The sequence below is a fragment of the Rutidosis leptorrhynchoides genome, chromosome 8, assembly GCF_046630445.1.
Source record: "Rutidosis leptorrhynchoides isolate AG116_Rl617_1_P2 chromosome 8, CSIRO_AGI_Rlap_v1, whole genome shotgun sequence".
NCBI classification, from domain to species: domain Eukaryota; kingdom Viridiplantae; phylum Streptophyta; class Magnoliopsida; order Asterales; family Asteraceae; genus Rutidosis; species Rutidosis leptorrhynchoides.
This window is the reverse complement of record NC_092340.1, coordinates 305781240-305802383: the sequence shown is the minus strand read 5'-3', so window position 1 is coordinate 305802383 and position 21144 is coordinate 305781240. Positions and strand designations below refer to the sequence as shown.

Here is a 21144-nt window from a genome sequence, read left to right as displayed (position 1 = left end):
CTCACACGCTTATACATACGATTATATGACTCATCCCTACAATCGCCTACATGATTTGCATACTTACCCGCTCATTTGAAAACTACCTTGCGAACAGGTCATGACTCATGACTATTAATATATCCATAACGATTTAGTCATGACCAGAAAAATTAGGTTCACAAGGCCATTTCTTGGTCGCAAACAACCTTGTGAACATGTCATGACCGGTAATTTAGCCCCAACGATTTGGTCATGACCGGTAATTTATCCCTAGCGATTTGGCCATGACCCAAATGGCTAAAATCTACCCACACCAATTGTTCGATGAAATGCTTGTAAGAAAAAATTAGAATGGGGATAATTTATCTTGTTAACTTCGATTGTACAGATGTATGGACTACGAAAAATGTTAGATCTTAAAGCTTGCAACGAAGAATTCGAAGAACTAAAACACTTTGTTTATGGCGTTCGCAAATTTTATTTTGTGAAAAATAATAATTTCTAATTCTCGGGTGTGTTTTCTTAGTATTGATCTGATAACAAATTGGCATTGTGAAGTAGATTTAAATTGATTTAGAAACCCAAATGACGTTCCAGACTCATGGGTGCTTGTTATGATACCATAGTCGGAAGAACCTGGTCAGAGAAAACTTGTACGTTGGCGGAAAAAGGAATTTCTGCAATGAATCTTGTCGGCGCGAGTTCAGATTCCGATATAATTTGCTGGCTTCGGTTCGTAAAGATATATCGTGTTTTAATGGTGATGGTGGTGACCTATTTTGCAGTGAATATGAGAAAAATTATATTCAAAGTTTTTGGCGGATTTAAGGATAAGGTGAGTTCTTGGAGAAGCAGAGTGCCCGAGTCAGAAGAAAGAAGTTAGTGCATCTGAAATAAAGAAGAGCATTAACGTTATTTTATGTAGTTTCTGCATTCATATTGGTTGTTTGATAATAAGAAAACAAAAAAATAAATAAATAGCAAATGACAATATTGTCCTAAACTGAATAGTAACTAAAACTATGAGTATTAGTACGTTGATGTATACGCGGACCAAATTTGCAAGGCATCACCTTGCGAACCATGTTTTATCAGTCATGACCGGTAAATTTCAGGTCCAACTTGAAATTTATCGGTCATGATCGATAAATGGGAATCACAAGATCACAAATTTGACTTGCGATTTGCAAAGACATTTTGACAAAATTTTATTTTTAAATCATGTTGTCATAAATTGTATGAAAAATAGAGTTTTTTTATTAATAACCTTGAAATATGTCTATGGGAGATGATACTCACACACTAAGAATTGATCAATACACAATAACTTACTATTATACCCTTAATTTACAATTATGAAGGTTCAAGTTTCTAGATAAACTTAGAGTTATAACTGCCAATTTTGTGCTAAAAAGTGTGAATGAATTAACTTTAGGTGCGTGAGTATCACCTCCCAATATCCATGGAAACGGAAATTTTGAAAGCCAAGGAAAATAAAATAATATTTGAACACTTTATAAAAATCTATCTTTGTTGGTTTTCATTATCTTTTTCTCTAAACTGGATAAAACCCCTCTGCTCATTCGCACTATCTCCTCACGACACCATCTTCCGCTCAAACTGAACTATTTTAGGGTTCTAAACAAATGGCTTCAATTTCATCTTCCATAATATCATCAACAACTTACATCCATCATCACTCATCTTCTAAATCCTTCAAAACCCAACAACAATTACAACTACCCATTTCTTCAAAATCAAAACTTTCTTCTCAAATCACTCTCAAATGTCTAATTCCAAGACAACCCACAAGACTCTTTTGTGTTGCTGAAGAAACTGCGGTCACGGTGGACCCCACATCGGAAGCTGCCCGGAAATTGTATGTTGGTAACATCCCTCGTACAACGAATAATGATGAACTGCAAAAGGTTTTTGAAGAACATGGTTCCATTGAAAAAGTTGAGGTACTTTATTTCATGGTTGAAATTTGAATTTATTTTTGTAATTCATTTTATTTTATGTTAAGCATGTTAATTGTATATGGATTTTGAATTTTGAGGTCAAACTGTTTATATACTCCGTATTAGCTAATGAATTGATATGGTTTCTTGAAATGTTAATAATAAATTATGACCTCTTAGAATTTTAATATTACCATGAAAGAACAATAATTAAGAACTTCAATATACGATTTATTTGTTTAAGATGGGTGAATTCATCAAAAAGTTTGAATTTTTGAAGCCACAATGCAAATTTATATAGTTCGAAATGGTAAAATGTGTTGCTTTACAAGCGCTACTTAAATTGTTCACAAAATTTCATCTTTTGTTCAGACTTCAGAGTCTAGGGTGTATGGCTTAGCTCTTTTAGGGAGCTTTTTAGTTTATTGCATTTAGATAATGTAATATGCCAATTATAATTGCAAACACTATTGAGATGTTTTTAGCATAGTTATGGTGAAAAACCTATTGTTGTGAAATCAAGAAGTTTAAGCTTATTGGAGAGGGATGTTTACAATAAGTTAAAAAGTTGAAAAGCTTAAGCCCTCTTCCACAAGTAAAGCCAAAGAGGGTTGATGAGCGTTGTCGAAGTGGTTACTTTGACTTCAAAAATCATAATCCGATAAACAGATACCTATTTGTGAAGTACGGCATCGTAAATTGTACAACTTATGGCTTCTAATTGCACTTGGAATATCAAAATATAAACTCTAATAGGTGAACAGAGTAATAGTAAATGAGTAGTTAGCACAGGTTTAGCTCAATGATTTACTGCAAAGTTTCATGCTTTACTTTTTCGCCTTGGATTGAAAGTAAACAGTCAAATAATAATTACTGAAAATAAGAATGTCCCTGGTTGTTTTGGAAACATCAATATTTTACTACCATGAATCATCATGTTAACACTTTTCAGTAACATAATTTTGTAGGTAATGTATGATAAATGGTCAGGAAGGAGTCGAAGATTTGGTTTTGTCACAATGAAAACCGTTGATGATGCAAATGCTGCCATTGAAAAGCTAAATGGCACGGTAAGGCTATCTTTCTATCGTTAACTTTCCAATTCACCGTCAAATTCGTTAAATAACTACTAATACTTGTTCAAAAAGTTTCTCTAAACAAAACTTACAAAATTACATATCTTCCATTCCTTTATTGACACAAATCAATAGCATAAATATAAATATAAATATTAGGTACATATACGGGTCTAATTTTGTTTTGTTGGACAGGAAATTGGAGGGCGTAAAATTAAAGTAAACGTCACCGAGAAGCCTTTGAATGGTGTCACGTCTACACTTCTTCAATCAGACGAAACCCCGTTCGTTGACAGTCCTTACAAGCTTTATGTCGGAAATCTTGCAAAAACAGTGACATCAGATTCGCTCAAAAGTTTTTTTGCAGATAAGGGTAACGTTCTTGGTGCTAAAGTTTCACGAGTTCCGGGTACTTCAAAATCAACAGGATTCGGGTTTGTTTCATTCTCTTCCGAAGAAGAGGTAGAAGCAGCCATTTCATCTTTTAATGACGCTGTAAGTTCGTACCTCCTGCATGTTTGATTGTACTCTCGTCGCCATTTAGTTTCAGTTCGAGGACTTGAATATTTACATGTCGTGTTTATTGTTGTAGGTGCTCGAAGGGCAGAAGATTCGTGTAAATAAAGCTTAGTGTACCAGGAGGGATTTTCAGCATCTGTTTTTGTTATATTATTATTGTATTATGGATCACTCTGCATCACTTTAAAATGGTTAAATATTCGGGATTTTAGTGAGTATTTTTTATCCGAGGTTTCTTCAATTGTGCTATTGATCATGGTCTTTATGTCATTTGTTTTTAGTTCTTATGAGAGTTAAGCCTCATTGTCATGTTTGTGAAAAGGGCTACTGTCAACAAATGCAGTTTCAGAGTTTATTTTGTCATATATCAAAAACATATTGTTTGAGTGACTAAATAGATATCTTATGTGAAACTGAAGAAAAAATGGAAAAAGAATGGAGATGGTGAAAGTTAACTCTCACTTGATGTTTTGTACTTGTTGGTCAATTGAACGAGTTCGTTATTTTGAATGCAAGTACGGATAATCTTCAATCTGCTGTTAGAGGGCTTTCTGTACGGGTGCAAATCAAAGTCACACATAGATAATAGGACAAAATAATTGTATGGATATAAGTTTATGGAAAAATACATCTACTACCTATTGGTTTTGAAAAAGTAGACTTTTGGACTTATATTATAGGACATGTTGTTGGGTTATACAATCCTATCAGTGGTATCAGAGCCGGGCGATAACTCGGATGTGATGGATGGCGGAGTCCCCTTTGTCATACACATCGTTGAGTGGTAAAGAACGATGTATAAAATACTGCCATTATAAAATATATACTCCCTCCGCATCTGCACACTTTGAGTGGTAAAGAACGATCTAAAAAAATTACGGCCTTGTGCAACTGCATACTTTGCACACCCTCAAAGACGCCCCTTATTTGATGTATCGAACCTGAGGCCTCAACCACTTGACTATCTTTGTGATGGTTAAATAGTTTGACAGTTGAAATGAAGAAGAATATCTTAATTCTTAATACTGCGTAATAGTTTGTATCATAGTAATTGTAACATTCCTTTGCACTCTGATTCTCAAATAATTCTAAAAGACCTATTAACATATCCAATTCATTTGAGGTTGCCTAGATATATATCAAGTATCAACACCTCAAATACAATTGATTACCTTGGTAACTGTGCTTCTTAGATCTCAAATCTCAACCTCTGTATCTTTTGTTTTTTCCGGTCAACTTCATCTTCGTTCAACCTTTTTTTTCCAGTAAGTTATTCTCTTCCTCATCTCTTTTCTTTGTTGTTAATCTACTATGCTTTAACCAAACGTTCTCCTCTTACAAACGCTCCCTCTTTTCTTAACCTATTCCCTAGCGTTTTTCCGGTTTGTAGTCATTTGCAACTGCAGTTTCCGGCCTCCGGCATCTCACCGGAGGTCCGGCGTTTCTTTTTTCGTTGATTACTGCTTAGTTTTCTTATTTCCTTTGGATCTTTCGAGCACCTCTCCCTTCTCTGTGGGTTTCGAGGTTTTCCGGCTCTCTTCTCCGGCGTGGCCGTCGCAGGTGGCGAATGACGGTCTGTACGTCATTCTGCGTTTCTGGTTTCGTTCGGGTAAGTGTTCTCGTCTCAGCCTTGTTCTAGGTTTCGGTTTAGGTTGGTTTGGGGTTTGGTCTTAACGCCAGCACCATGTCGGAATTTCTCCGATATGGTCTCAGGCGGCGATCTCTGTTGAGATCTGAGATTCGTCGGTGTTGTTTACCGTTTTGTTCGTGGTTGTCTCTCTGCTCCCAGCCAGTAGTCTTAAGGGCGTTGGAGTTCCTTTCCGGCGACTTCGCCGGAAGTTGCTCCGGTGTGGTTTTGTGCTTTTTTCTCTTCTATTTAGCTTCTGTTATGTACTTAAAAATGACGATTATGTTTAGCTATTGATTTCTCTGCTTGGTGGTTTGTCGTCGGCCCTGGTGTTGCTTTTGGTGTCGATTGGAGGTTGTTCTTGGTCATTAGCTATTTCGTAGGTTCCTTCCGCTCCATTCTCCTTGGCTTCATTTCGGTCGGGTGTTATGATGTCGTTGCCTGTGACGACCCGAAAATTTCCGACCAAATTTAAACTTAATCTGAATATGATTTCGACACAATAAGGAAGTCTGTAATGTTGAATCTCAAAAAATTTTGAACTATTTACATGGATTCAGTTAACCTTTGGCTATGCCCGACGATTCACGAACAGTTGTTGTAAATAAAAGTGTATAGATGTAAATATAATTATAAGTGTATATATTAATTTAAATTAATATAATACAAACAAATCATTCTAATTGAATTGAAAATTTAAGGTATATATAAAATAATTAAGTTACTAATAAAATGAATATATTATATAATTAGTAAATATAACATAAATAATAATGTATAATATTAAGTACAAGTTAAAATATAGTTGTTTTAATATTATTACTTTTAGTATTATTATTAAAATAAATATATTAATATTAATATCAGTATTAATAATAGTATGATATAAATATAAAATCAGATATGTATAAATTATTATATTAATATTATTATTGTTAATATTATTACTATCATTTTTTTATTCAATACTGTTATTATTAATATCATTATATTGTTATTATATTTACTTTTATTATTATTATAAGTATTTCTATTATTATTATTATTAGTATTTCTATTTCTATAATTAATAATAAGTATTATTAATATAATTTTTATTAATTAGAATTATTATAGTTACTTATATAGATTTATTATTAATATTGATTATATACTTTATAAATATAGCTATATATAAATAAATTACAGATATAATAAAACGTGTGAAATCAGTTTTTCTATCTCTATCATCTTCTATTCTTTTTCTTCCCTTTTTCTGTTCTTTCTCCCATCCGTGTTTCCAATTATCATTAGAATACAAATCAGACATGACCCTAGAAAACGATTTATAACACTGATGAATGATTTCGATCCATTATTTCAATAAAATCACAGAACACATCTTCATACAGTGGCGAATTTGGAAAGATGAAGATAAAATATGATTTTGCAATCTGGTTAGTTTTATTGTTCAATTTCTTCATGAAGTACTTGTTAAATCTTCCATAGAACCATCCTCAATCATCAATTTCATCAGAAACCTCGAATTAATTACGAATTTGATTCTTGAACCGACGTTTGACTTTTTTTGTTTTGAAGCTTTGACTCCGAAATTCATTATCAATCCTTCGATTCAGCCTTTCAAAATTGGTGGATAGTTTCACGAAATTAATTAGAAAACATCTACATTATTAGTTTTCTGTTTTGATTATACATCATACGCTGCTACAACTGCAGTTCACCTTCTGTTTCTACTTCGTTCGTTCTTGCTGCTGCTCTGTTTGTTTGTAGCTGTTCAACAACCACCTCTTGTCATCAACGATTTTTACATATATCTCTACTCGAAAACCAACACAACAAAACAATACAAACCTGAAACTATTACTATGGATATGAGAAGATGAAAAAGGAACCGAGTACCTGCTATTTCTATTTTTCTGTTTCAATTAACAACGGCTTTTAGATCGATTGATAGTGTTGCTTCTATCCAGCTCTGCTACTTTTGCTGCTCTTAATTTCGTTCCAAGGAAACCAAACCAAACCCAATTGCAGGTTGTTGCTATAACTGCGTTTACTTTTCTTTCATTCCTTTTTGTTCTAAAATCAGACCATTTAAAATAATCACACAAGTGGGCTGAAGCAATTTAAATACTTGGACCGTGATCCTGTAAGTGTATTGGGCCGTATTTCTTTTCTGTTGGGCCAAGATGAACCTGGGCTTATGGACTGTTAAGGGTAATAATATGATGAGGGTACAGTTTTATTAGTAACGAATGACTATGATCATAGTTATATTGATGATGATTACCGTATGATGATGATAATGTTTAGATGATTTAGTTGTTATGATAATATAGTATTATGATCAATGGTTTAGATGATGATGATGATGCAATAAGAAGATGATGTTAAGTGTTAATAATGAATATGATGATGGTTTGATACGATGATGGCACGATGGGATGTGTACGATGATGATTAAGATTCATGTCGATGTTAGGGTTATGATGATAATGATCATTATGGGATGGTGATGATGGGATGATAATGAAGGTATTTCGTATGCCCAGAGACATATTAAATTAACGTGGCTAATATGTTTTGATCCAAGTCGGGTCATACCCAATAACAAACTTACCGACACCTTATTCGTATTTGATCTTAGCGATTGGATCGTTGATTAAATACGCGACACTTGAACTTTAAGAAAAATGGTTTTCTGAAATATTACTTAATGTGTATATATAAATTATGGAATAATTTATATAATAAGAGTTTAATTATTTATAGGTTAAATAATTGACTTTGTTATGTTACATTTTATAAAAACTTGGTTTTATATATATAAATGTACATAACAAATGTATATGGAAGTTTTATAAAAGAGTTTTATAAAATTTAACTTATATAAAACTAATTTCATAAAACAAATGGGGAAGTGGCATAGGGAATGAGATACACATGCTCTAGGCTTAGATTCCTTGACCCATGCTTTCCCATTTCCATATACAAGTAACATGACTCTTTGATAAACACACACATGCAATTATACTTCAATAAAACTGCACAAAAACCTCCAAAACAGTTGCTGCTGGCCGTGGGCTTTAGGGTGCTCAAAGGGGTTTTAAATTTGGTTTTTGCAAGTTTAATTCAAGTGTTAATAAATCCTAACCAAAGTACAAGGTGTTGGTGCAAAGTTTGGGGTATAACAACTTGAGGTTTCATTCTTTTGGAGCTTCATTCATCATCATCATCTTCATCATTTACCAACAAGCTTGGAGTAGGTATAAACTCTTTTCTTGCTTGTAGTTTGTAAGTATATTTCATAACTTGATCCTAATTGGGATTTAACTTTAAATGGTTAAAGATTAACATGTTCTAAAATGGTAATACTTACATGCTTCCGCTAAGTTTGATTCTCAAAATGTTTTAAGTATTATGAACTTGTTAAATCCCAACAATGGTATCAGAGCCGAAGTTGTTGGAATATGCTTCGAGATTATTTATTAAACCCACTATATTTTTGCATTTTATGAACATGCATGAAAGAAGAATGCAAAAATTTTCGGGTTTGGGTGGGTTCTTAGTTTGGCCGAAATTTTGGAGACCCAAAATGGGTTTTGGGTGCTTCCATTTTTTTTTCCTTCATATTTTGGTTGTATGTAAATGTTCACAATCCTATCCTTGACCTTGTGTTTGGTTGCTTGCATGGTTGATTTATATTTATTCATTTGGTTTGTAATAATATTTATTCAATTGGTTTGTAACATTATTCATTTGGTTATGTAATTTATTTTATATTTGGTATGTAAAATAGATTAGGTTGTATTTCATTTTCTAGACAAAATGTATTAGGATATATTTTGTAATAAAATGAAGATACAAGATGAAGACTTGGAAGAACACAAGAAGAAGCATTTGGATGCAAGATTAAGTGGGAGATTTTGAAATCTCCTACTTTGTTTTATAACCCCTTAACCGGTGGCATTTGTTTTCGGCTAAACAAATGTCTACCAAAATGGCTTGATTGTGAACATATTTGTTTTGCATGCATGGTTGTTTATTGTGTTTATATGTTTGGTTGCTACAAGTAAATCACAAGTTAACAACAAGCAAAATGACAATTTAATTGGTTAAATTAGACATTATTAACGACATGCAAAACGACAATTTAAATGGTTAAATTAAAAATGGCTAAAAGGACATTAATAAACGGTTATTAAGAACATGAAAAGGATCATATATATAAAATGGTTTATATCAAGTAATTGGCTTAATTACAAGACATGAAAATGGTTTTTCATATGTACCATACACTAAATGCATGTTGGTGTATGGCATAAAAGTTTTCTTAAACTAGAAATAATGAAAACTTAAAATCCCTTATTAACAAGGCAAACAAGTTAAACGCCATCCTTTTGTGTGACACTTAAAAATAATTAGGGAACTCATAATGGGATAAAGGTCACCTAACCGTTATGAGCAAACTAATATGATTAAGGTGAATTTCGCACACTTGTGGGATAAAGGTCACCTAACCACTTGTATGTTAAATTTACATGTTTATACAAGTAGGACGACTTGATTTGGAAATCATGAGCTTAGGGTCACCGAAACATGAGGAACAAATAGGCGTTGATGGAATAAATATGCCATGCAAAAGGATTGCATGATTCCATAACTTAGAAGTTGCAAAAGGATTGCAATTGTCATATAATGACTACCTAACTAAATCAAATGATGGGATAAAGGTCACCTAACCAAAATTTGGTTTACCGTTGGATTCTAAAATTTAATAAATATCAATTGGATTTAAAGGGTATTGATTGTTAAATTAAAATTGATACTTAAACAACTTTGTTAAATTTTGTAGATGGCCGCCAATAACAACAACATTCCAAACGCACCAATCAACTTTGACAACCTATCGTTGAGGTCAATCCTCGAAAAGGAAAAACTCAACCATACGAATTTCATGGATTGGTTTCGCAATCTAAGAATTGTCCTCAAACTTGAGGATAGGGCGTATGTGTTGGAAGACCCTATTCCCGATCAACCCGACAAGGATGATACAGAAGGCATGGCTTATTGGGATAAGTATTGCACCGATTTGGTGCAAGTTGCTTGCCTTATGCTTGGGACTATGATACCCGAACTCCAAAAAGACTTCGAGCATCATAGTGCATATGACATGATCACACAATTGAAGGAGATGTTCCTTCAACAAGCTCGTGTCGAGCTCTTCGAAACGGTTCGAGCGCTTCATGCATGTCGGATGGACGACTCCCAATCCGTTTCATCTTATGTCCTTAAGATGAAAAGCCTAATTGGTCGAGCGAACTGTCTAAATTGCAACGTGTCTAATGAATTAGTCACGGACCTTATCTTTAATTCTTTGTCAAAAAGGTTTGACACATTCGTATTGAATTACAATATGAATGGTTGGGATAAGAGCATTGGCGAATTACATGCCATGCTTAAGACGGCCGAAGCAAGCATGGGTAAAAGGGCTTCATCCGTGTTTATGATCAATGAAGGCGGGTCCAAAAACAATAACACTTCTAAGCTAAAGGTGGCTAAGAGGAAAGGACCCACCTATCAAGGCAAGGGCAAGGGAAAGGGAAAGATGGTTACCCCAACTAATAATAACAAGAAGCAAAAGGTTACTGGTAAAGCAAACCCCAAAGAAGATCCGTGCTTTGGTTGTGGTGAGATAGGTCACTGGAAACGCAACTGCCCGATCTACCTTAAGGAGTTGAAAGAAAAGAGGGATGCAGGGCAAACCTCAGGTAATGTATATATGGTATACATTGAGCTTAGTATTACTTCTTCTAATACATGGGTATTAGACACAGGATGTGGAACTCATATTTGCAATTCTTTGCAGGGGTTCAAAAGAAGTAAACAAGGAGCGGGAACAACAAGTCTCTTCATGGGAAATGGTGCAAAGGTGCACATAGAAGCTCAAGGAGACTTTGTTTTAAAGCTACAAACTGGGTTGGAGCTTGTTTTGAAAAATGTTTTGTATGCTCCTGATTTGACTCGAAACATTATTTCTATTTCCCGTTTAAGACAATGTGGTTTTGATTTCAATTTCATTGATGATGATATCCATGTTTCTTTAGATAATGTGTTCTATTTTAAGGCTTCGCCTTCGAATGGTATTTATGAATTGGTTCATGATGACACATCATACAATAGCTCAATGTTCCATGCAAACACCAAGAAACTCAAAAGGGATTTGAGTGATTCCTACTTATGGCATTGTCGCCTTGGTCACATAAACAAGAATTGAATGCATACACTTCAAAAGAATGGACTTTTGAAATCAAATGAACTAGACTCGTTTGATGTATGTGAATGTTGTTTACAAGGCAAAATGACTAAAGCACCTTTCAAAGGGACCTATGAAAGGGCTAAAGACTTATTGGGATTAATACATTCGGATGTATGTGGACCCCTTAAGCCCATGACTAGGAATGGTGAAAGATACTTCGTTACTTTCATTGATGACTTCAGTCGTTTCGGATATGTCTACCTGTTAAGACATAAGGACGAAACTTTTGAAGAATTCAAGGAATATCAAAACGAAGTACAAAATCAACTCAATAAGACAATCAAGGTACTTCGTACCGATAGAGGAGGTGAATACCTAAGCGATGCTTTCCAAGATCATCTTAAAATTTGTGGGATTATCTCGCAACTCACTCCTCCCGGAACACCCCAACTTAATGGAGTATCCGAAAGGAGGAACCGAACCCTAATGGATATGGTTCGATCTATGATGGCAAGAAGCTCGTTACCTCTATCATTTTGGGGTTACTGTCTATGCTCTGCGGCTCGTATTTTAAATATGGCCCCAACCAAGAAAGTGGAACGAACACCTCATGAGATGTGGTTTGGAAAACCTCCATCTCTATCATACTTAAAGGTATGGGGATGTGAAGCTTACCCTAAGCGTTACGTCCCTAATAAGTTGAATGCTCGATCCACGAAGTGTATCTTCATAGAATATCCCAAGGATGATATGGGATACTATTTCTATGATCCATCCGAGCAAAATGTATTTGTTGCTCGGAAGGCAGAATTCCTTGAAACTAAGTTCCTAATGGAAGGTAATAGTGAAAGGAAGAAAGATCTTGAAGAGGTTTCAAGATCAAGTAGATGATACACAATTGGTTGACACTAGCGCTCAACATGAAAATGTTGAGAATGATCAAATGGATGATCAAAGTGTACAAGACGTTCGCAGATCTGGTAGGATTAGTAATCCTCCTGAGAGATATGGGTTTCTCATGGATGGTTGCTATGTGGTTGATTTGGATGAACCAATAAACTACCAAGATGCTTTATCAAGGATTGATAAAGATAAATGGCAGGAAGCCATGAACGCTGAGATGCAATCCATGTATGACAACCAAGTTTGGGAACTTGTTGCACAACCTACTGGCTCAAGGCTAGTTGATTGTAAATGGCTTTTCAAAATGAAAACCGACATACATGGAAACTTGGATACATATAAAGCTAGACTTGTAGCAAAAGGTTTCACTCAAACTCAAGGGGTTGACTATGATGAAACTTTTTCACCTGTGGCAATGCTAAAGTCTATTAGGATATTACATGCCATTACTGCTCGTTATGATTATGAAATATGGCAAATGGATGTCAAGACCGCTTTCCTAAATGGACATCTTGAGGAAGATGTCTATGTGGTTCAGCCTGAAGGTTTTGTTGATCCGAAATATCTTAAAAAGGTATGCAAGTTAAAAAGGTCAATCTACGGATTGAAACAAGCATCTAGAATGTGGAATCATCGTTTTAATGAGGAGTCCAAGAAATTTGGCTTCATTAAAAATGGTGATGAAGCTTGTGTATACAAGAAAGCTAGTGGGAGCACTATCATGTTCCTTGTACTATATGTGGATGATATATTGTTATTTGGAAATAATATTCCGGCAATGCAAGGTGTTAAAACTTGGCTAAGTAAATGCTTCTCCATCAAGGATCTTGGAGAAGCACAATACATTTTGGGGATTGGGATCTACAGGGATAGATCCAAGAAACTGATAGGTTTGAATCAAAGTGCATACATTGAAAAGGTCTTGAAAAGGTTCAAGATGGAGAACTCTAAGAATGGTTTTGTACCTATTCAAAGAGGAACGCTTCTCAGTTCATCTCAGTGCCCTACCACGAAAGATGAACAAGAGAGAATGAAGAAAGTCCCGTACGCTTCTGCTATTGGGTCAATCATGTATGCAATGATATGCACTAGACCGGATGTGTCATGCGCTCTTAGCTTGACAAGTAGATACCAGAATAACCCAGGAAACAGTCACTGGATTGCGGTTAAAAGTATATTGAAATACCTTAGGAGGACTAAGGATATGTTTCTAATATATGGGTCTGGTGAGGAGGAACTCGCTGTAAAAGGTTATGTAGACACGAGTTTCCAAACTGATCGAGATGATTCTCGATCACAGTCCGGTTATGTCTTCACGTTAAATGGAGGTACGGTCTCTTGGAAGAGTTTAAAACAGGATGTTGTTGCATTATCCACTACAGAGTCGGAGTACATTGCCGCCTCATTGGCAGCTCAGGAAGCTGCATGGATGAAGAAATTCATCGACGACTTAGGAGTTGTCCCTTCCATTCAGGACCCTCTTGAGATCTTTTGTGACAACGAGGGTGCGATTGCTCAAATCAAGGAACCTCATGCTCACCAAAAGACCCGTCACATTGAGCGGAGATTGTGACGACCCGAAAATTTCCGACCAAATTTAAATTTAAAATTTATATGATTTTGACCGACGATTCACGAACAAATATTTGTAACTAGACATGAATATATATATATATATGTATATATATATTTTATAATGTGATAAAAATATAATAATAACTTAGTCATAAAACGTTTAGATTTAAAATAATATTATTATATATATATTAGGACGATGATTTTAATAAGCAAATGACCAAAACACTCAAATGAATAAGTTACACTTTGAGTGGGATAATTTTTCATTGATTTGGGTCTTGTTATTGATAAAGGTACATTACACGAAACGTAAAGTACCAGTTTTTTCTAAGCGTACGAAAATGCGTTCGAAAAACCGGAACCGGTACTTAAGTCGAGGGTCAACGTACAACACATCGGTGTAAAAATTTCATCTCAACTATGCACGAGAATATAATATAATATTTAATTAATTCTAGAGATTAAATATATTATATATTAAATAAATATATATTTATGCATAATGTAAGTGTCGGCAGGAAGTTTTGCACATTTGTGAGCTGTCATAAGAGACCATGCGATCGCATGGCCACACAGCCAAAATCCCATGCGATCGCATGGGTATGTTTGGTGGCAAAACTCTATAAAGCTCGCTCGTTTTACGATTCATTTTCATTCATTCAATCTCTCTCGCATCTCTCTCTATACTTATAAATTATTATTATTATTATTATTATTATTATTATTATTATTATTATTATTATTATTATTATTATTATTATTATTATTATTAATTATTAATGCTAATATTATTAGTAATATTAGTGGTGTTATTATTAGTATTATATATACATAAAATACTACGACGGGTATGAGCGAGTTATTTCAAACGGGTTATTCGAGCGGGATAGAACTAAGGAAATTATGGGTTACAGCTATGGAGGTTATGGGTAATGTTCGGGGGTATGCTCGTGAGGTCAATCTAGTGTTTATCATCTCCGTTGCATCTACGTACTTTCCCGCAATATTGAATCACAATATTGATACCTGATCACTCATAACTTAACTTTTATATATTAATAGTGTATCCCTGACTAGTGCTCGAGTATATATGATTATGCATACTTGTATGTTTAATTTTTGTCGTTAGATAGTTTATGATGAATCACGAATTTGATACATATGCTACTGTTATAAAGTATATGATATGCATGTTTTTGGAAAGCTGGTGAAAAATTATTAACTTTTCATTTAGAAATCGCGTGATTTCGATGAACGGATTAAAAGATATGGTCAACTGAATTATGGTTAACGTTAATTGAAATTGTGTTTGAAACTGTAAATTAAAATTTAAACAACTTGTCTATGAGATTGATAAATTGGATTTTCAAATATTACTAATCGAGTAAATGAATTTTTATATAAAGCACGTCTCGTTTTGTTGAACAATTGTCAAAGTTGACTGTCTTATCATGTTTTAAAGCTTTATAAACACTATAATCTGATTTTACAAGTATTGGAAAGCTATGTGAAATAATATAATATTTTCGATTACCATGATAATTCAAATATAATATAACTCCTGAAATAAATAATATTTTGAGTTTGATAAACTATAAATTCGTTCAATTATCAAGACTTATACTATGATAATAAACATGTATAGATTTAAAGATCATATTGGGTCAGGTTGACTTTGGAGATGACTTTTGTTAACTTTTTCATGTCGGTCTCGAGCATTAGGATTGTGATACACTATGACCCGACCTAGCTTGTTAGACATGTATTGACCAACATATGTTCTCTAGGTTGAGATCTACGATTATTTTACTTTTCGAGTTTCGGTCACATTTCGGTGAATGAACTTATGTGCTGCTAAGGTGAGTTTCATTTGCTCCCTTTTTAATTGCTTTTGAAATCTATATTTTTAGGCTGAGAATACATGTACTTTATTTTAAACGCAATGGATACTAGTACATACTAAATTCTACACTGAGTTTGAACCGAAAATCCCTTAGCTTTGGTAACTAGTAACTGCCAGTTATAAGAACTGGTGGGCGCGAGTAGTAGTATATGGATCCATAGGGCTTGATATCCCCGTCCGAGCTAGAGCGCTAGCCTTTTAACGGACGTATGCTATTTGAGAAGCATACACGTTGGTTTGCGTGTATTATTAAGATGATTATACAAAGGGTACAAATTATATATACGTTAAGTTTAGTTACCAGGGTGCTCAATTTCATAGAATTTTGAAAAACGTTTCTGGATGAAACAACTGAAATCTTGTGATCCACCTTTATATACAGAATATGTGCAACATTAAAACTATGAACTCACCAACCTTTGTGTTGACACTTTTAAAACATGTTTATTCTCAGGTGAAAGGACCCGTCCTAAACCATCTGGACGAAGTCACCAACAACTGGTTCCATTGCGATGATCGACTCCAAATACTGTCTTTAAAATGAGCAAATGCACAGCGGAACGTTTCTTTCATACCTGAGAATAAACATGCTTTCAAGTGTCAACCAAAAGGTTGGTGAGTTCATTAGTTTATCATAAATAATCATTTCATAATTTTTAATAGACCACAAGATTTCATATTTCCATTTCTCATAAACATACGTCCCATGCATAGAGACAAAAATATCATTCATATGGATTGAACACCTGGTAACCGACATTCACAATATACATATAAGAATATCCCCATCATTCTGGGATCCTCCTTCGGACATGATATAAATTTCGAAGTACTAAAACATCCGGTACTTTGGATGGGGCTTGTTGGGCCCGATAGATCTATCTTTAGAGTTCGCGTCAATTAGGGTGTCTGTTCCCTAATTCTTAGATTACCAGACTTAATAAAAAGGGGCATATTCGATTTCGATCATTCAACCATATAATGTAGTTTCGATTACTTGTGTCTATTTCGTAAAACATTTATAAAAGCAGCGCATGTATTCTCAGTCCCAAAAATATATATGGAAAAAGCATTTAAAAAGGGATTAATGAAACTCACGCATATAATTATTGTAAAACAGTTAATAAAGCATTTGCATGTATTCTCAGCCCAAAATGTAATGAGTAAAAAGGGAGCAAATGAACTCACCATACGATATTTTGTAGTAAAAATATGCATACGACGGAACTGAACAGTGCAAGGTTGGCCTCGGATTCACGAACCTATATTATTCATATATGTATTAAAACATATTCTTGTAATAGAATAAATCTATATATTTTTATTAGTGATGTAATTATTATATTTAATAATTTATAAGTTTTATTATTTATTTATATATATATATTTTTTTTATTTTGTACAAAATAATACTAATATAGTTAAGTTAAGTATATTAAATATATCTTTATATATAATCTACAATTTTTTATAATAGTTATCTTAACCAAGTCTTTTAAACTTCTATTTTTTATAATTATTATTATTTTAATAATAATAATATAGATATTACAGATAATAATAATGATTGTTTTCAAGGATTACAAAAAGATAATTTTTGTAAAAATGACATTAATGATAATAACTTTTAATAATAATAATACTAATAATTGAAAATTCATATTAATGATAATATTTATAATAATAATGTTAATACTTATTTTAATAATAAAACGATAAAGATCATAATTTAAATGATGATAATATTAATTATAAGTAAATTTATAATACTAAAGTTTATGAACGTTACTAAGACTAATATTTATGAAAATAATAATAAATTGTATTGTTTTGAGAATAATTATAATCATAAAAATCATAATCATAAAAATGATAATAATACTTAAAATAATGAAATTAATAATAATAATAGTTATATAAATAATACTTATAGTAATAATACTAATGATAATAATTCCTATAATACTTATAGGTATAATAATAATAATAATTATAATTATAATACAAATAATAACAATAATATTCATAATACTAAAAATAATAATTTTAATCATAATAATTAATAATAATAATAATAATAATAATAATAATGGAAATAAAATTAAAAGTTTATACCCTTAAAAGCTTTGTCTAAAAAGAATGCTCTAGACGAAACTCGAACCCGAGACCTCTCGGTTACACACAACATCCCTAAGCCATTCGTCTGCTATTTACCTTTATGTTTTAATTACCCTTAAAACTCTTATAACCTATTTTATTATGCTTCTTCTTTATCTTCTTTAAATTTAAAACCCATTTCATCATCCTAATCATTTCATCGCTATCACCATCATACCCGCTACTGTAGATATTATCATCATAAAAATCCATTCATCGTTATCGATTTATCCTTCTACCACCATCAAACATCAATCAATAACTTCATCATCTAATATACATAATTCGTAACCATCATCTTTTTACCTTCGTTTCTTCATCAACATTATATCGTCATCTTTATCATTTCATAATCATCATCGTGACCTTGTAATCATCATCATCTTATGGATCATTATTTTTCACGGTATATATATATATATATATATATATATATATATATATATATATATCATCATCATCATCATCATCTTCATCAATGGTAGTGTGCCCAGCCCGCAACAGAAACATAAAAAAAAAATAGTAGCAGCAGGAGTTAACGAGTGTAGTAGGTTATGGTGGTGATTCACATTCGAAAACAGAAGAAAATATTAACAGCAATCCGTATAGCAGCTTCAGGAAATGGTAAATGGGGGGTGGTTTTCGATTGATAGAAACAGAAATGCGTACGCTGTAGCAGCTGTAGCTTGACAGGATCGAACTGGACAGCAGCAGTAACGACAAAGAATAGCAGCTGCAGTTTAATAAGGGTTTTTGTTGTGGTTGTTGGATAATCTTGGATTAATAAATACTTAACACTTTATTTATTGATATGTTAGTTTGTTAATTAATTAGTTACCTTTAATTTGAAGGTTGAAATGGTCATGATGACCACCGAATATAGTAGCCAAGTTAGTGGAGAAATGCAAAGTAGGTAGTTGCTAGAAAATTGGTAGTGGGTAGTAGGTTGTTGCACACAAGTTGTACATTCAAAAGGTTATATATAATCTACCCCACCGAATGAATAAAGGCAGAGAAAAATAGTCATAATGTAGTCTCAAGGTGTTTTTAGTATTGTTTTGCTCCTATATATTTATTGTATACTTGAGTGTTATGGAATAAAAAGGCATGAAGGAACATATATGTTCCAACAGTGGTGATATAGGTTGATCGAATAACAGCTCAAGTTGTTTTGCAGGTGGTTGTGGTTAAGCTTGGTGGTTTACGGCCTTAAAGATAGCAAGTAGTAGCAGCTCTCGGTTAAATGTGGTGGTCGAGTGGTGTTAATGATGTTTGATTTGAAGGTGTTCATGAACTAAGGTGGTTGTACATGTGTGTTGTAGGGTTGTGAGTTTAAACTGAAACAGTAAGCAACAATGGGTTCGGTTGGTGTAACACCCGAACAGTAACAGTAGCTCAAATGGAGTTGAGTTTTGGGTTTGTAAAAGTGGAGAGAGATGATGAAGAATGGTAGTCAATAATCTGTAGAAAAATAGTGGTGTTTTGCATGGAAAGAAGAAACAAAAAAAAAATATCAAGTGGTGTTGTGAAGGATGTGTCGATTGATATATGCATTCATATATCATATATATATATATATATATATATATATATATATATATATATATATATATATATATATATATATATATATATATATATAAATAGATAGTGTAATGGTGTAGAGAAACAATGAATCAATCACACACAGTAAATCCAAAGAATTAATCAATTGTACACAGTACCTAAATAGTACCCGAATAGACATCTTAATTCACGGATGCAAAATGAAACAAGTGAGTTTGTTAATTGTTGTTTTCATTCATCTAAAGCTAAATATATTATAATATTATAAATTAATAATAAGAACGTGTAAATTGTATATAGCAGCTTTTATTTTGAAATCTTGTGCCAACCATTTTTACGGAGAGTATATCATGCTCAATTGTTAATCAGTAGCAGATAAAAGTACTTAGAAAAAAAATCCCAAATTTTTACATTAATTATACATATTTATTCTAGCCATTATGGTATAAAATTTAGTCATTAACTATTAAATAAAAATTACATTAATTATTCACTCCCAACTCTAAGTAAAATATAAAAAGTTTTAAAATTCAACAAATAGTTCCTAAATACATTTTTAATAAGCCTAAAATTTATATTACTCATTTTCGGATCACCGTATATTTTAAAATCACCTATGTTTGGAATTAACTTATTTAAATAACCTTCGAATGATAAACGAGTGCTTCAATCGTTTACTAAATAAATTTGGAATTATATTTATATATTCAATATACCTTATTTATATATATAAATATGTTTTTAAATAATAATTATTATATATTGTTTTATTTTACATAGTTAATTATAATATATTTTAAATTATTATTTATATATATTTAAATATATACATATCTATTTACAAGTAATTGTTCGTGAATCGTCGGGATTGGTAAAAGGGCAAATGCATTCATGTAAACTGTTCCAAAGTTTTCGAGACTCAACATTACAGATTTTGCTTATCGTGTCAGAAACATATAAAGATTAAGTTTAAATTTGGTCAGAAATTTCCGGGTCGTCACAGTACCTACCCGTTAAAGAAATTTCGTCCCGAAATTTGATCGAGGTCGTCATGGATAACAATAAGAATGTTTTCATGACGAATATAAGCTGATAAATAGAGTTTTATTACTATTGAGTAGTATAGATAAAACAATTCGATCGTGTAAAGAGTACGAATGAAGCTATCACAAAATAGTGAACTGAGGAAAATAAAATTCTTCTTGACTTTTGACGTAGTCAGGGTTGAATTCCGGAATTCGAGGGATTTAAAAGAAAATCTTGGAAACCTATAAGATCTGCTTCTTCGAGATTTATGGAAATTAAGATCTCTATAATTAAATGCGATCATCTGTCTCGATTGCTATGTCAGATGCTTCCATTATAAATTAACTTCTTTCATTTTATTATCCTCATCACTTCTATACCTTCTTTCTCAGTTCATTTATCAAAAGATTATAATAATGCTTAATCCGGTTCTAATCCTTGTTCTCATTCTGACTATCGCAATGATCGTCCTTCTTTTCCAACTCTCACCGGAAGAATCTGTTTATTTCTACTATGCTCTAGTGATTATTGTATTTATAATCCTCCCGTGTCTTTATATTGCTATATGCACTGATATCCATAGTTTGTAA

General features: G+C 32.8%; 1 protein-coding gene across 1 annotated transcript; it reads left to right on the top strand.

Moving 5' to 3' along the window:
* Positions 1-1582: 1582 nt before the first annotated feature.
* Positions 1583-5455, top strand: LOC139864382 (uncharacterized). The gene is made up of 7 exons (XM_071852960.1): positions 1583-1946; positions 2912-3013; positions 3215-3514; positions 3612-3635; positions 4219-4322; positions 4945-5147; positions 5328-5455. Exons 1-7 carry the CDS (start codon positions 1629-1631, stop codon positions 5453-5455), a joined length of 1179 nt encoding a protein of 392 aa, XP_071709061.1. The 5' UTR covers positions 1583-1628.
* Positions 5456-21144: the final 15689 nt, after the last annotated feature.

Excerpts from the sequence above, each read along its gene's own strand:
- LOC139864382 (XM_071852960.1), top strand. The coding sequence starts at position 1,629 with ATGGCTTCAATTTCATCTTCCATAATATCATCAACAACTTACATCCAT. Across the intron at positions 1,947-2,911 it reads GTTCCATTGAAAAAGTTGAG|GTAATGTATGATAAATGGTC; the intron begins GTACTTTATTTC and ends ATAATTTTGTAG. Across the intron at positions 3,515-3,611 it reads TTTCATCTTTTAATGACGCT|GTGCTCGAAGGGCAGAAGAT; the intron begins GTAAGTTCGTAC and ends TTATTGTTGTAG.